The sequence below is a fragment of the Eschscholzia californica genome, unplaced genomic scaffold (assembly GCF_041429995.1).
Source record: "Eschscholzia californica isolate CP2 unplaced genomic scaffold, dmEscCali1.0.p SCAF_1, whole genome shotgun sequence".
Classification (NCBI taxonomy): Eukaryota; Viridiplantae; Streptophyta; class Magnoliopsida; order Ranunculales; family Papaveraceae; genus Eschscholzia; species Eschscholzia californica.
The window spans coordinates 63,234,146-63,252,119 of NW_028238198.1; the positions used below are offsets into that span (position 1 = coordinate 63,234,146).

At 33.5% G+C, this 17,974-nt stretch overlaps 1 protein-coding gene and 1 long non-coding RNA gene across 2 annotated transcripts; both read left to right on the forward strand.

Moving 5' to 3' along the window:
• The first annotated feature begins 9,300 nt into the window (after positions 1–9,300).
• LOC147568140 (protein FAR1-RELATED SEQUENCE 5-like) lies at positions 9,301–10,457 on the forward strand. The gene is made up of 2 exons (XM_086659046.1): positions 9,301–10,337; positions 10,448–10,457. The coding sequence occupies exons 1-2, from the start codon at positions 9,301–9,303 to the stop codon at positions 10,455–10,457; spliced, it is 1,047 nt and encodes a 348-aa protein (XP_086515172.1).
• A 385-nt stretch (positions 10,458–10,842) lies between these two features.
• Positions 10,843–11,737, forward strand: LOC147568141 (uncharacterized). The gene is made up of 3 exons (XR_015238089.1): positions 10,843–11,354; positions 11,446–11,508; positions 11,598–11,737. It is a non-coding gene; the product is annotated as an uncharacterized LOC147568141 (long non-coding RNA).
• Positions 11,738–17,974: the final 6,237 nt, after the last annotated feature.

Consider the following 17,974-nt stretch of genomic DNA (forward strand, 5'->3'; position numbering starts at 1 on the left):
TTTTGTTCTAAGCATTTTTAAATATGTCGTCAGTACGTTGTTATTACAGTGAGCAAACTCAAAAATATTTACTTATTTTTATAGATGTTACGACAAAAATTTAGATTTTGTGCCTTACAAAGATTGATATATGTTTTAAGCATTTTAAATTTGTTGTAGAAACCATTTTAAGCATCTTCATCTTCATTGCACTTTCCTTTCATACTATCATCTTCATTGCACCTTCATCATCTTTATCATCAAAATCATTTTTTGTTCATCTTCATCATCAACACCATTTTTTGTTCATCTTTATCATCAACACCATTTTGTGTTCATCTTCATCATCTTTATCATCAACACCATGTTTTGTTCATTGAACCTTTTTTGTTCTTCATTTCTTTTCCATTTTTTTTTCTTTAAACTTTCTCTCTCTAAAATTTTGTTTCTTCAGATTTCATGTTTCATTTTCCTTTTTGTGAATTCATGTTTTCTGTTTTCATAATATTTGTTTGGTTTTTAAACTCATCTTTCGTTACACACCAAGTTATGTCCTAAGCAAAACCTAATATGTTTTGTGTGTCCAGTTTAAACACATTACTTTTCTTTATATTTTTGAAGGAACTCAGAAAGTTGCTTTTTGTTTTGCATAAATTTCATGAAACATATTGTCATTTCTACAAACACATACTTTTTTGTTCAGATTCTTTTATGCTTTCCGAAGCATATATTGTTGTGTTAAGAATTAGAAAATATTCAGTGGGGTTTTCACTTAAAAATTCTTCTTTTTAAGGACATTGTATTTGAATCATGATGCATAAAATTTGTTTTTGTCACTTAGTTAGGTTTATTCTTTGCACAACCACATTTTCGAAAACATAAAGTTTCTTTGGTTTCTTTCTTCATCTCATCTTCATCATATTTTCTTTAAACTTTCTCTTTCTAGATTCATTTTCATCTTCATTGCACCTTCCTTTCATACTATCATCTTCATTGCACCTTCCTTTCATTGAACCTTCCTTTCATTGAACCTTTTCCATTTTTTCTTTGAACTTTCTCTTTCTGAAATTTCGTTTTTGAGAAAACTTTCTTGTTCATCTGTATGTTTTCGTTGATGTTTCATGTTTTTCAGATTTCATGTTTTATTTTACTTCTTTGCAGGTTTGAAGAAAGAAATTGATGTGCTGAAAGCAAATAAGGTAATTTCAGAAACAATTTCTTTTTTGGATTTCAACAAATTTAGATATGTTTCCATTTGGATGAGCCAATTTCTTTTTTGGATGTAAACATATTCAGATATGTTTTGAAATACCTAAAATATGTTACTTGCATACGAAACTTTGTCTGCATTAGCCAATATTGGTCCTGTTGTGCATGAAGCATATTTTAATATGTTCAGATAATATGACATATATTTTGTGAAATATTTTACTTTGTTCAGATAATAAAATCGTTTATATGTTCTTCAAGGTTAAGGAGGAGCTGGAACCAGAGAGTGAAGAGGAGACAAGATTGTTACAATTCAGTGAAAAGTTGGTTCTTCAAGTGAATTTGGAAGACAAATTATCCTTTGTGATTGTCCACAATATTTTGTTATGAATATTATCTATTTTGCCTTCTACCTAATTTTTAGATGTTTTAACTTTCATTTCTGAACTCTCTAACATTTAGTTTTGTGTTCGAGTATACTATTATAACGTCAAAGTTATTTCCCTACAAATTAGGTTTTGTTCCAACCAAATTTTCAACATCAAAAATGTGTTTGAACAAATCTTTGGTTGTTCTCAATAATTTTGTAATTCCGAACAAATTCATATATGCTCCAAGGAAGTTCTCAACTTCAAACATATTTCCGAACAAATTATTTTTTTGCATGAAGAAAATTTACAACTTCAAAGATTTGTTTGAACAAATCTTTGTTTGTTCTTAATAATTTATTTATTTCCGAACAAATTCATATATGCTCTAAGGAAATTTACAACCTCAGAAATATTTCCGAACAAATTAGTTTTTGCATGAAGAAAATTTACAACTTCAAAAATGTGTTTGAACAAATCTTTGGTTGTTCTCAATAATTTTCTAATTCTGAACAAATTCATATATGCTTCAAGCAAATTTACAACCTCACAAATATTTCCGAACAAATTAGTTTTGGCTTGAAGCAAATTAGAAACTTCAAAATAGAGATCCTTCAAAATAGAGTTCCTCAATTTACAACTTCAGTATATGCTCCAACCAAATATTAAGTTTTTCATGCAACATGAATTCACTTTTCCAAACACAAACATGTTTGTTTAGATTCTTTTTTTACTTATCAATTGTTAAATGTATATTTTTGCTCTTCATATTCGGGATTCATTCTGAATGAGAATATCTTTGACATTTTCCACTTCTTCTAAACATTTTTAGAAATGCTGATAACATTCGTTTTAATGTCTGGAGAATTTTTCCGTATTCCTACTGCATATAATCATTTGTGCGACATAACCCCGAATGTCATGGACATAACCCAAGATTAGTACGACAAAACCGTAAATCTTTGAAACAGAACCTAAAATGTCTTTAACATAACTGTAAATGTTTCCAAAACCCCCCAAAATGCTAAACGAATAAATAAAGTTTTTTTACCAAGTAAAACACTAAAAAATCATCAATATTCCCCCGAATGTCTGAAAACGAATCCAAAAAATCGTCAACAAAACCATAAATGTTTGAAACCGAAACCATAATATCTTCAACATATTTTTAAATGTTTCCCAAAGCCCCCAAAATGCTAAACGAAGAAGAAAAGTTTTTTTACACAGTAAAAATCCAAAATTCTTCAACAAAGCCCTGAATGTCTGGAACAGAACCCAGAATAACAACAACAAACCCGTAAATGTTTGAAACAGAACCTAAAATGTCTTTAACATAACTGTAAATGTTTCCAAAATCCCCCAAAATGCTAAACGAAGAACACAAGTTTTTTTACCAAGTGAAACACTCAATAATCTTCAACATTCTCCCGAATATCTAAAAACAAACCCAAAATGTCGCCAACAAAACCATAAATGTTTGAAACAGAGCCCAAAATATCTTCAACATAATTTTAATTGTTTCCAAACCCCCCAAAATTCTAAACGAATAACAAAATCTTTTTTACCCAATAAAACACCCAAAATTCCCCAACAAACACCTGAATGTATGGGACAGAACCCAAAATTCACCAACGAACCCCTGAATGTCTGGGACAGTACCCAAAATAACTACAACAAAATCATAAATGTTTGAAACGGAACCCAAAATGTCTTTAACACAACCCAAAATGTGTGAAAACGAACCCAAAATGAACAAAACTAGGAATGTTCGAAACAGAACCCAAAATATCTTCAACATGTAAACTTGTTTACAAATGTATTGTGGTTTTTGAAAAACAAACCCTCAAGTTTTCAAAACAAAGAATAGGAATAAATCTAACATAAAGTAACACAAAAACCAGAAATGTTTACAAACTAGGATATTTTATATGTAGATCTGAAGAACAAACCATCCAAAATGAACAAAATTTGTTAAAACATATCAAACGTGTTCTGGGAAGACCTAAATGTTTCTACACATTAAATATTTCTGAAGAACAAAATCTATATTCTTAAAAACACATCAAAACATGATGAAGATCTTAAGAAACATGATGAAGATCTCAAGACAAAAAAATACATAAAAATCTTTGATTTTGTTGAACATGATGAAGATCTTAAGAAACACCCACATAAAATTGTTGTGTATTCAACAGTAAATCTTTCTTTTTCTCCTAAAAATCGAGTAACAAAACCAAAACCCTAACAATAGATTTTAAATACCCTAGTTTTTTCAAGATCGAACCGATGAAAAATAGAGTAATAAAACCAAAACCCTAAAAATCGAGTAACAAAACCAAGATCGAACCGATGAAAAAAGCCTTTTCAAACCGGAACCCTAACAAAAGATTTTAGATACCTTAGTTTATCTGGATTTCAGACGAAATTTTGATAGAGATGATGGAGATTAAAGCTCAAAAACGATTTGCAGAGAGAGAGAGATAAGATGGTTTTTGGTTTTCTAGAGAGAGAGAATGAGAAGATGAAATTTTGATAGAGATGATGGAGATTAACTTTTAATTTTGTTACTCAAATCCTCAATGGTACCACATCTATAAAAAATAAAAAGAATTTGGTGAGAATTTTATGGAGTGAAGAAACTGATGTAAATGTTTTGAGAGAAAAGTAGAGAGAGAAGAAGGAGAAGATAGGTTTGAGATTGTTTAGTAAAGTTCAGAAAGAAAGAGAAATTTTTTGGTTCTTATTAATCAGCCAGGACACGAAAGTCTTTAGTTTATATTAAGGAGGGTATTTAGGTACTTTTACAAAGTGGGTCTTTTTCTGATTATTATTTTACACTGGGCCTGATCCTCTCTCGGGTCCCAACTTTTGGGCCTTATAATTACCGCCCCTAAGATTTCTAATCTGTAGTAACTTTGACGTCAAAAAATATCTTAACAGAGATGGGATAAGGTAAAACGATGATGGAGAAGAAAATGAGTTTTGTTATATACAAAATGTGTTTTGATATATATATATATATATATATATACAAAATGCGTTGTATATAATACATGCGTTAAGATTCGTAATCTGTTAGTAGCTTTGACGACAGAAAAAATCTTTACAGAGATGGAGAGAAGAATACGATGATGGAGAACAAAATGAGTTTTTTATACAAAATAAATTTTGTTATTTACAATGAGTTTTATTATATGTAAAATGCATTTTTTTTATATACAAAATGTTTTTTTGTTATATACATAAGTTAAGATTCATAATCTGTTGGTAACTCTGTCATCAAATAATATCTTAAAAGAGATGGAGAGAAAGGAATACGGTGGAAGAGAAAAAATGAGTTTTGTTCTATACAAAATGTTTTTTGTTATATACAAAATGCGTTGTGTATCATATATATGTTAAGATTCATAGTCTGTTAGTAACTCTGACATAAAAAACTATCTTGACAGAGATGGAGAGAAGGTAATACGATGATGAAGAACAAAATGTGTTTCGTTATATGAAAAGTGTGTTGTGTATCATACATATGTTAAGATTCATAGTATGTTAGCTAAACAATATCTTAAAGTGATGGAGAGAAGGAAATACGATGATGGATAACAAAATGTGTTTTGTTTTATACAAATTTGTTGTGTATCATACATATATCAAGATTCCTAATCTGTTAGTAACTCTAACATAAAAAAATATCTTAACAGAGATGGAGAGAAGGTAATACAATGAATGAAGAAGATGAAGATGTTGAATGGAGATGCTGCAACCGTTTAGTTTAGGGTTTCCATTTTCAGAAAAAACATTTTAGAGAGAGAAAGTATGGATGATGGATGAAGAAGATGACGGTGACGAATAAAGAGGATGAAGATGTCAGATGAAGATGCTGCATGGTTTTAATTTAGGGTTTCCATTCTAAAAAAACACGATTTAGAGTGAAAAAATAGAGTTCTGGCAGTTACTTTAGAAAAGAGGATAGAGAGAGAGAATGAGAGAATAAAATGGAAGTTTTTTGTTTGGGATTGATTTTGAAAATAAGATTTGGCGAATGGTAAGGAGAGCTAAAGATTGTTGTTGTGGAACTATTATGGTTGGGGAGCTGCCAAGATTAGTAAAGGGAGATGTAAGTTTTGAGTTATTATTTTAAAGACCTTCTAAGATTCACAATTTAAGAGGCTCAAGTGTAATATATGGAAATATACCAGAATTAAAGAAAAGAAAAAAACGATGCTTTCTTCTTTCACACGATCTCTCTTCAAATCGTCTCTCCTAATCTCTGTCCGACTTTTCTTCAATCTTTTCCGGTCATCAACTACAAAACCCCGGCTAATTCTACCCAAGTATTTTCTCTAATGAAAAAGACATCAACCAAAATCTTGTGAGTTTTTCTTTCCCTTTTCATTTTTTGGGGTTTTCTAAGTTCTATATCTAGGATTTTAGTGAGTTTTGCATCTAGGGTTTTGCTGAGAATTTGTCATAAGATGATCTTATTTGTTTTCCCCCTTTTGTTATACTTAAGATTGTTGTGTTAGCTTCAAAACTATATCTAGGATTTTGGTGGGAATTTATCACAACTTCTATAATGTAATTTCTGTATGATAGGTTCTTTGATTATCTTCCCCTTCATCACTTGTTATTGCAATATGTTCTTTGATTTGGATCTGGTACTTAGGCGTTTGGTAAGCTAAATCTTTTATCAGCTACTGTAAACAAATGTAGAGTACTACAACATGTTATGCACTTAGAATTCTTATGTTTGTTTTTGCAGAACAAGCGAATTGATAAACTTTAAGATAACATGAAAGCTTGTGGTGGCGGAGACACAAACAAACCGATAAGTCCGAAATCGAGGAAAAAAATGCAAGACACCCTCGAAAGCATATATCAAGATTCTGCTAAAAAGGGAAATCAAGTCTCAGACGAAGGAGATGAGGGTGATTCAATCAATGGCGGCGATTCAAGCGATGGGGATGAAGATTATGAGTAAAATTGACACTAGTATAATTTGATGAATCTTTTTGTGACTATTTTGTAAAGAGAATTGATATGTTATATCTCTAATGTAATCATACTATTCACCAAATTTCAGAAATGGGAAGAAACTTTAGTAATGTACTTAGTTTTTTCATTTTTTGAGGTTCCGTTATTACAATGACGAAATCATGAATATGTGGTTCCCTAGGCTGTTTTCATCTCTTTTTGTCTAACGGTAATGCTACTGTGCCCAGCTGGGTGACTAGTAAATTGCCCAGTCCAGTCACCCTGCTGACGTGGCATAGTAGTTGAATTTGTTGACCTAGATATTGGCCGTTCAATCTTGAACGGCCAGGATTATTTTTTTTTAAAAAATATTTCAAAACCCCCCCCAAATTAAAAATCAGACTCGGGCTGCCTCTCATCTCTCCCTCCCTCTCGTCTCCTCCTCCCTCTCTTCTCCCTCTCAATCTCTAAACAAATTCGAACCCTAGCATCAAAAACTTACTCATCTCTCCTATCTCTCTCTCTATTTTGAATTTTCTTACACAAACTTTGATGTATTGTTCTCAACTCAAATTCAAAATAAAAAACCCTAGATGACAACTTCTGACTTTGAACCTGAAAATCAAAGGGAATCTCTATTATTTGGAGGTGAATCTCAAAGATATTTATCACATTTTGAAGATGAAAGGTTTTCAAATGGTGGAAGTGAATATGAAAAAGAATTTTCGAATTTAGGTTGTGAAACTCAAACACCTAACTCTGAATTTGAAGGTCAGTAAGCATCATTATTTTTCTTATTCATCCCTTACTTTTTAGATTGATATATATATATATATATATATATATGTTATAGTTATTTTGTTTAAGATTTTATTTGACTTGATTTAATAATAAATTACTGTAGTTGAAGAAGAGTTTCTGTAACATCCTTAAGTATTATTAGGAGTAAGGCACCACCCATAGTCCCTCTTTGATGCCCAGAATATAGTTTTAGGGTTTACTTCCCCTTAAGCAAAAACTAAATTCCCTTTAGCAACATACCTAGTTACAAAACCCAAGCAATAGCTCACTTTTCTTTTGGCTGGCTTTTATTTCTTGCTCCCAAACCGTGAGTTAGTGAGAGAAAAAGGGGCATTGGTCTTCTTAGAGAGAAAGCTAGGGGGAGAAAGAGGAATCAAGGTGGTGGTGATTTTATTGGTTCATTGGTTCTTAGTGTGGGATTTTTCTTCATTGGTTGCTTTGGATTGAGGTAGATTTCTACTCCTCTAGGGCTTGAATAGCCATTTTTATAGAAAACCTAGACAAACTAGATAACACCACAAACCCTAGATTTTAGTATTACTTGAACATAGATTAGGGTTCTTGACATGAATATATATGCTAGAAGTAGTAGATCTATATTTGTACAAACTCATTTTTTGGTCACTTTGAATCTCATCTATGTGTTAGATTTTGAGGATATTTGCTATAATGACATACTTGATGAACCATACAACCTTCATTTACTTTTTCATGCTAGATTCATGTATTACAATGATATTTAGGGCTAAACCTCTCTATTTGCCATGATTTTCGTATATAGCTCTTATAATTATATGTCTCTCACTATTGGACAACACTCTTTATATAGATACATGAACATGCCCTAGAACTCAACATGATATGAGAATTTTAGGCTATTATCATCATTGATTCATTACTTGCAAAATTACAAATATGGAACTCGTATGTCGTAATATGCTATCGAATATGATTTTGATTTATGTATGTTGTGGTGTGATGCTATTACATGTGTGTGATGTGATGGAGTTGGTGGAGAGTTGTGAGAGTTTTGTGGTTGGTTCGACCCTCTCTACCGGATGTGATATAGGTATGGAGCGTATGGGGTCGGCGCTAACACAATGGATGACCTTGTGGGCCACACTCTCATACAACGTGGATACCAACTTGTCATATTGCTTTTGGTTGTTTATTACAAATGGTGTGATATTATGTATGTGTGACATGATGGAGTTGGTGAAGGGTTGTAAGAGTATTGTGGTTGGTTCGACCCTCTCTACCGGATGTGATATAGGTATGGAGCGTATGGGGTCGGCGCTAACACAATGGATGACCTTGTGGGCCACACTCTTACATAAGGTGGACACCAACTCGTCATGTCGCTTTTTGTTGTTTGTTACATATGTGGTACATTTTATTTCTAATGGTCACAACTCGGATACTATACTTGGACATCTTCTCATGAAAAGTGGTTGTCTATTTGTTTTGGTAGCTCTTGAAACTGTCTATTGAGGCTTTAGAGGTTTCGAAATCTACTTGTTGGGGTCTGACCCAACCTTTTATTTTTCAGGACAAGGAAATCGGGAAGTGCCACCTGCTTGAGTCATAGTTAGCCTTGGAGGAGTTTCTTTAGTGATTTTCTTTCTTTCTTTAGGTAGTTATTTGGAGTTGTGTCTCCTAAACACTTGGTGTTATTTATGTTTTATCTTATCCGACATTTGTGTCGATGATTTTGAGACATCCTATGAGTTTTGAGAAACTTGGTAAAGTTTCAGTAGTTGAGTTATTGTACTTTTTGAGCTTCATGTTCGATACTATTTGTCTCCTTGATGAGTATATCGTATATGTTTACTGTTCTGCGAAGGAATGCTTTAAGTTTAGGTTTTCATGGCGGCCGACGTGGAAATCTGGATTTGGGGTGTTACAGTTTCACACTGATCAACATGTTGAACAAGCCACAGACAAAGAACCAATAGTTCCACCTGAAATTGGAATGAAATTCAGTACTGAAGATGAGGTGTTCGAGTTTTTCAAAAAATATGCTAAGATAAAAGGATTTTCAATTAAGAAGAGATCAAAAGTGAAAAACCTCGATGGGCATGCCACTTATATAACAATTTCGTGTTGTAGAGAAGGCAGCAAAAATGCTAAGACTACCAAGTCATTGAATCCTAGGCCAAGTTGTCGATTAGGTTGTCAAGTTAAGATATGTGCAAAATTTGAATTAAACGGATTTTGGAAGATTTCAAAAGTTCAGCTAGACCACAACCACGACATTACTCCTACATCATCTCGGTACTTCAAATGTAATAGAACTATTAGTAATCCCGTGAAAAGACAACTTGAGTTGTGTGATAAAGCAGGCATCACAGCGAATAAAAATTTTCATCGACTCGTTGTTGAAGCTGGTGGGTACGATAATGTCCCATTTACAGAAAAAGATGTTCGAAATTACTTAGATAAAAAAAGAAGGGAACGATTTGGTAAAGGTGATGCAGAATCATTAAACAATTTTTTCTTAAAAATGGTTGAACAAAGAAATGGGTTCTTCTTCCAAACTGATTTGGATGAAGATGGTCGGCTAAAAAATGTGTTTTGGATGGATGGGCGAAGTAGAGAAGCATATAAGGAATTTGGTGATGTTATCACATTTGACACCACCTACAAGACAAATAAATATGAGATGCCATTTGCGCCATTTGTAGGGGTTAATCACCATGGGCAATCGATCCTTTTTGGTTTTGGCTTAATCACAAAAGAAGATACTGAATCATTTGTTTGGCTCTTTACCGCTTGGCTTGAGTGTATGGATAATGTTGCCCCTAAAGGTATCATTACTGATCAGGATGCAGCTATGAAACTCGCAATTGAGAAAGTATTTCCCAATACTAGACATAGATGGTGTCTGTGGCATATAATGAAAAAATTGCCTAACAAGTTTGGTAGTTACACCAATTACGAGGCAATAACTACAGCTTTAAAAAGATTGGTATTTGACATTCAAATAGTAGAAGAGTTTGAGAAAAAATGGTATGAGATGATCAATACCTTTCAGTTGCATAATAATGAATGGTTACAAGGATTATACGGAGAGAGACGAAGATGGGTTCCGTGCTTTATGAAACCATATTTTTGGGCAGGTATGTCTAGCACTCAGAGAAGTGAGGGAATTAATGCTTTTTTTTATGGCTATCTAAACTCAAAGACGACACTAAAACAATTTGTGGAACAATGTGTTTATGCTTCCAAGAAAAAAATTGAAAATGAGAAATTTGCTGACTTCAAGTCTTTCTCGCAAATGGTTCCATGTTTGACTACATTACCAATGGAGAAACAAATTCAAAATGTATATACTATAGCAAAATTTCAAGAGTTTCAGTCAGAGATTACTGGAAAGATATATTGTTATTCGATTTCAACCCGTGAGACGCACATAGGGGTAGAGCATAAGATAGAAGAGGAAATTTCGGTGGGCGGTTATTCAAAGAATGTGACATTTATTGTGCTCTTCATGAAACCTACTACTGATGTTCGGTGTTCTTGTCATTTGTTCGAGTTCAAGGGGATAGTATGTAGGCATGCCCTTCTAGTGTTACAACAAAACCGAATCTCTTTATTACCCGAAATTTATATTGTTAGACGATGGAGAAAAGATGTACGTAGGTCTCACACAAAGATGGTGATTGAAGTGGATGGTCAAAAGGGGACTGTAGAGGAATTGCGATACAATATATTGTGTCGCAAACTTAATGAACTTGCAGACTTTGCTTCTGAGCATGAAGACCATTTCTTGAGTCTTTCGGAATGGGTTGATAATGCGTTGGAGATGTATAAGACGAGTCAACCAATTGCTTCAAGTGTGAATGAGAAGATAGATGAGCCATTTGAAGAAAGTAACGGAAACATTAATATCCATGATCCAGTAGTTACTACTCGCAAAGGACGTCCACGAGAAAAAAGATTAAAACCGATAAAGAGGACGAGTAGGAAAACAACAAAGGGGGACACTCTCCCAAATACCCAATGATCCGGTGGACAAGAATATTTGTAAGTTGTTTTTTGTGATTGTCTTAGTATATTTGAACTTGGACAATTTTTTTTGTTTATGAAACTAAGTCTATGATTTTCTATGTGCCAGGTGAATCTTCGAAGCAAGATGAGTCAAGGAGATGAAAAAATATCACAGAAACTTGAGGACTATGTAAACTTCCTCACTCTTTCACTTTCATTTCAACTTGTATTATTTGAACTTGTTACAAAATTTCTTAGTTCTTTCATATACTAATGCAGGACTAAGTTATTCATGGGGGTCTATAACTGAAAGAAAGAGGAAAACGAATTTTGTCAAAGCTGAACAGAAGTTATTTAGCTGAACAGAAGTTATTTAGTTATATCTTTTATACATCAATTACTTATCTTTAAAACTTGGCATTTTGAGATTGATTTGTGTTGAAAACAGATCTGTAACCGTCGAATTTTGTCAAAGCTTGAATGTGTTTATCAATTGTCTTGAGCATTTCAATGATTCGATCAATGTGTTTATCAATGTGTTTATCAATTGTCAAAGCTTGAATGTGTTTATCAATGTGTTTATCAATTATTTTGGAGCTATTTGATATGGATCATGTTGAAATATGTTGGCTGCATTTGAATTACAAAACCGAGGTTACTTCCATGGTTGAGCAGATAAAAAATATGTTGGCTGCATTTGCTTCTAATCCAGCTGAGAATTGGAAGGAGAAGGATCGTGCTATATACTTGGTTGTGATACCAAAGCAGCTGAGAATTGGAAGGAGAAGGATCGTGCTATATACTTGGTTGTGATACCAAAGCATGTCGCAATTGGGCTGATGCCTGATGTTTATGCAGTCGTATTTTATTTGCTTTCGGTACCGAAAGTTCTAATCAGGAATTAGAACAACAAATGACTCAGGTTTAGGTGAAATAGAATGTTCACTCATACACATAAGAACTGGGTATTTCAATATATTAAGCATCACAACCTATTTCAATATATTAAGCATCACATAAGAATGTTCACCCTAATTTGTTTCTAGTGTTCATGATTTCCAGAGTAACTTAGATTTATTTGAGCAGCAAAAAAACCCATTACTCTTTTCATAGACTCCATAACTTTTTCCGAGTTGAAGGTTCCTTGAAATGAGAACAAAGAATAGCGGAGAGAAATTGTAATATCTAATACATAACCATGCAACAGTTCTGTATCTCTGCTTCCAAATGGTATAAATATTGCTGATTATCATTGAATTTACAACAAAAGAATAAAAGACTTTATCTTCAAAGAACAAAAGAATTTTTATACACACATTATCTAACAAAGAACAAAAGAATTTTTCAAACTTGTAAAGGAACAAAAACACTTTATCTTCTTCTATCGTGGAGGGTTAGAGATTTGATTCATTTCTACTTCTACTTGTGTAGATTATCTTTGACGGTTATACTTTTCAGCTTCTCTGGCAGTTTGAATATCAGACGGAAATACATATTGACTGATAGCCATTATAACGAAATGAGGAACTAATGCTGCGATTAGGATGGAAAATAGGCAAACCCAAAACGATGCAGTACTTGCTGCGTGAAAGATAGCCCTGCAAGGAAGAAAATTGAATGTGCAAATCAGCATCTTTTTATTGGTAGTTTGGATGAAATGTGAATAAACGACTCGAACAAAATAGAAAAATTAGTAACTATAGCCACATCCATCTTGATTTTCGAAAAAAAGACTACCCTACACTTTAGTAGTAATCCTACAGGTAATAGTTGGAACCTAAACAACTTTAACTATAGAAAAGTTCCTAGGAAATCAAAGGCAGAATATGTTTTTTTCTTCAATGAAATGTAATAGCTACACAATCTTCCTATGAACATCGCATCTTACATTTGATGCGGACATCCAGGATCTAAACACCCTAAAAGACAATATATAAGCAAATAACTCCACTAATAGGAAACTGTCAAATAGATAACCAAATTAGATAGGAAAATTGGCTAAAACGTTGTTGTTCAAGTTATGAACTATAGGTTTGTAAGAACTCGCACATTGTATGTAATATCGGCAGGAGGTCAAATACAAGTGCATGCTGCTGTTCAAGTTATGAAGCACCGGGAACTCAAGCCTAAAAGAATATCAACATGTTTTTTTAACCAAGTATTATTCAATAAATTTGTACTATAAACAATAAAATACTTGAATAACCTTGCAAAAATAAGAGAAATTATACAAAATAAACTCATGGCAGCAACCTAACTAGTTTTGAACAAACCCTAAATAAGTTATGAACAAACCCCCAATCTTTATGTATCAATTAAGATCATAAATGGTATGATCAAAACCCCGATTTTTAAATGGTATGATCAAAACCTGAATCTTTATGTATCAATTTGTTATGAACAACCCCTAAATAAGTTGTGAACAAACCAAGTCAAATAAAATCTTAAACAAGATAACTATAACACACACACACACACACACACACACATATATATATATATATATATCAATCTAAAAAGTAAATGATGAATAAGAAAAATAATGATGCTTACTGACCTTCAAATTCAGAGTTAGGTGTTTGAGTTTCACAACCCAAATTCGAAAAATCTTTTTCATATTCACTTCCACCATTTGAAAACCTTTCATCTTCAAAATCCGATAAATATCTATGAGATTCACCTCCAAATAATAGAGATTCCCTTTGATTTTCAGGTTCAAAGTCAGAAGTTGTCATCTAGGGTTTTTTATTTTGAATTTGAGTTGAGAACAATACATCAAAGTTTGTGTAAGAAAATTCAAAATAGAGAGAGAGATAGGAGAGATGAGTAAGTTTTTGATGTTAGGGTTCGAATTTGTTTAGAGATTGAGAGGGAGAAGAGAGGGAGGAGGAGACGAGAGGGAGGGAGAGATGAGAGGCAGCCCGAGTCTGATTTTTAATTTGGGGGGGGGGGGGGGGGTTTGAAATATTTTAAAAAAAAAACTGTTCAAGATTGAACGGCCAATATCTAGGTCAACAAATTCAACTACTGTGCCACGTCAGCAGGGTGACTGGACTGGGCAATTTACTGGTCACCCAGCTGGGCACAGTAGCATTACCGTTTGTCTAATTTCCCTCAACTGGGGGGAAATTTGTTAAAGAAAATATCATGAATATGTGGTTCTCTAGGGAAAACTTATTGTTTTCACCTTTGTTTGCCTAATTTCCCTTAGCTGAGGGGAAATGTTTGAAACATTTCCCCAAGGAAATATCTGAACGAACCGAACGGTCCTGCCACTTTTTGGGCAAATTTTTAAAGTTGAAGGAAGAAAGAAAAATAAAATTTAACCAAAATATTTGTCTTGGGAATTTCTTACATCTTGAGATAGATCTTCATCTATAATAACAATGTTTGATTGAGTTGGTGGTTGGTTGTTCAATTGAAAAATATGTTCTTCCTCCATTAAAGAAGCAACATCATAAATATCGTGAGACATAATAAACGTTAGTATCCGACAGAGAAAAGAGTGAGAATCAATAAATTAGTTGCTTATCAGTAATGATTCTTGTGTAACTTGATTTTAGAGAAGAAAGAGAGGTATTGTTATTGAAATATTTAAGATTTAAGGAAGAATAGAAAAGAAAAATTACAATCAAATTAAAATTTTAAATTATATATATTTTTTTTCTAATCCTCTATATTTCATTATTTAGTTTCAGATCCAAAAATATAGTTCCTAATACCAAATTGGTATAGGGAGCTGTAGTACAAAAAATTGATTTTGTACTACAGCTCCCCAACAACAATCTCCAGCTCCCTTTATTAATCGCCTAAGATTTTGATCCTATATATATTAGGTTATAAAAGGTATTATGATAAAATAGAAATCATAGAGATTTGTGTTTTGTATGGAGATGAGAACTTCTGGACTAGATTTCTATCTTGCTTATTGTTTCGATTTTTTATTCTATATTAATAGTATAGAGGTAATGTGGGATTAGATGTTGTTTTTTGGACCCCAAACCCAAAAATAAAATTTGGATCACTACTTTATTTGCAATTATGTAGCACATTGTTGTTTGTAAATATTTTGATCACTTGAAAATTCAAGTAATGATGCACGAAAGAAGAACGTAAAATGTGGCATGCCAATGTTGATATACATACAATATAAATGGTTTGATTAACAAAAATTACTTGCTAAAAATAAAATTTAATTTGATGAGTATTGATGATTAAGATATACCCACGAGAAATACATGATCAAGATAATTTATAAAATAAATAGTCAAATAGGATTTCTATGAAATAAAGGAATTGAGAAAGGGAGCAAAATTATGAAGACAATGGGAATTGAAACCAAAACCTTTTAAAATAAAGATTTACCAATTGAGCCAAGTGTCAACAAGTTACGTTGTTATTTATAATTTTAATATATTTTTCCTTCTTCGGGGGCCTCTTGAGTTCTCCAAAAGTTTTTTTGTTTGAATATTGAATACAATGGTCATCACAAAGGCATTGATACATCGATAAGATGTGATAAGCACGATAACTGCCGAGTTACTACTGACCTAAAGCTCAACGAAACTAATGGCCTCGAGTCCGACGAAATCAATGGCCTAAGGCCAAAAGATATTACTTTATTTATACCCAAGTTCAATATTCCTGGATTTACACTTCAAAGAGATCAAACTTGAGACCTCCGTATTGCTGAGTAGATGCACTTATCAACTAGGCTACCAGTTGTTGGCGTGTTCTCCAAAGTTGGGGGACCATATCCACCATTTTGGTGATTTTGGCCATAGGTGGACTGTGAGAATAGTCCCACATGGGACGAGGGATGGCTAGCAATCGGGAATATAATGTATAGACCCTCTCCACTCATTGCCAATTAGTTTTGAGTTGGATGACCACAAACTTAACATGGTATCAGAACTAGGCCCACACGTAATAGGCGTAAAAGCCACACGTAAAATAGGCTTAAAAGCCACAAGTGCTCAATGTCTCCCTAAACAAAGAAAAACACGTGTTAGGCTAACCACCCCACACGTGAGGGGGGGTGTAAGAATAGTCCCACATGGGAAAAGGGGTCACTAGCAACCAAGAATATAATGCAAAGGTGTTCTACACTCATTGAAAATTGGTTTTGAGTTGAATTAGCACAAACTTAACATGGTATCAGAGCTAGGCTTACATATGATAGGCTTAAAAACCACACATGTTCCACCTCAAGCAAAAAAAGATACATGTGAAGCTAACCACATCACACATGAGGGGGCGTGTGAGAATAGTCCCTTGGAAGAAGGGGTGGCTAGCAACCAAGAATATAATGTATAGACCCTCTCCACTCATTGGCAATTGGTTTTAAGTTGGATGACTACAAACTTAACTCCGACCCCTGAGATGAAGATGGACATTTGTGTAATTTAAAATTATTGACCGTTTAATTTAAATATTAAAATAATTGTTAGCAACTTCCTCCACGTAACCTGAGAAATTTTGAAGTGTTTATATAGAATGTCTTTCTACTTCCAAACTTTTAACTAACTTACATGTATCAGACGTTTTATTTTTACATGAAGCACATGAAATGAGATCTCCACTTAAAGTTTATCATATAAAAAATATTTTGTGTTACATATTTTATCGAGGGTAAACTCAATTAGGGATCAAATCCCTTAGATCCTCCCAAACATCCATCATAAACGAAAATGGTAAAAATACCTCCCACCTTTTCAATTATGAACAAGTCTTGCAACAAAAAAGAAAAAAGGGTTGTTTAGACATTGGCCCCCAGTTAATGTAGGATATTAGGATTACATTCCCAAAATGATCATATGTATGGCGTTGATCCCCATTCTCGATTTTTCCGTTAAATATCAGTTAAGTGTTTCTCGTGCCAACCACATGTGTGGCTTGTGACAAAAATACCCTTCATAAATATTCAGGTTATTTAGACATTGACCCCAACTATTTAATAATAATAGGACTACACACTGATGAGACATGTAAATGTCCCATCTGAGTCTCTTAATTTAGACGAGTTAGTCTCTCTAGAGCAGTTACTCTCACAAATTACTCTCTTTTATGTGCAGGTACCCTTTTACAGAGTTACGCGTGCAAAACGGATAAAGTTGGAAAGAATACAGACTAAGGGCATTTTGGTCATTTGTTGATTCAGACTTCTTGGTCAAGATTAGTGTTCGGATGGAAAGTAGAGTCCGAGACGAACCCAATGGCGAAGACGGAAGTCGAAACGGAGTCCGGACGAGAGTATTATAGCCAGTCAAAGTCGGATTGTAAATTAGTTGACCAAATCAACTATATGACACGTGGCGTGCAGATGGGAAACAAAACTGACGGCTCAGATGGATTCGGGTTACTTTCTGTCACACACGGTGGTACTTCAGGATTCCCAGGGTTCCTCGATTCGGTGCAACTGCGTGCATGAGATTACCCTGCATTCTCAACATCCGACGGATAGGGATCATAAGCGAACAGATCAATGGTCGTCCCACTGCATTGTATCCATGGTTCGCGCAACAGAAAGGCTTGGTTTTGAACCGCCAATACGAGATGATTCGAAATCTTCCTTCTCTCTTATCTTCTTGAACAGTTTTAAGATGTATCTCTAAATCCGAAAACAAAAAAATATTTAGAGAGAGAAACCCGAGAGA

Excerpts from the sequence above, each read along its gene's own strand:
- LOC147568140 (XM_086659046.1), top strand. The coding sequence starts at position 9,301 with ATGAAATTCAGTACTGAAGATGAGGTGTTCGAGTTTTTCAAAAAATAT.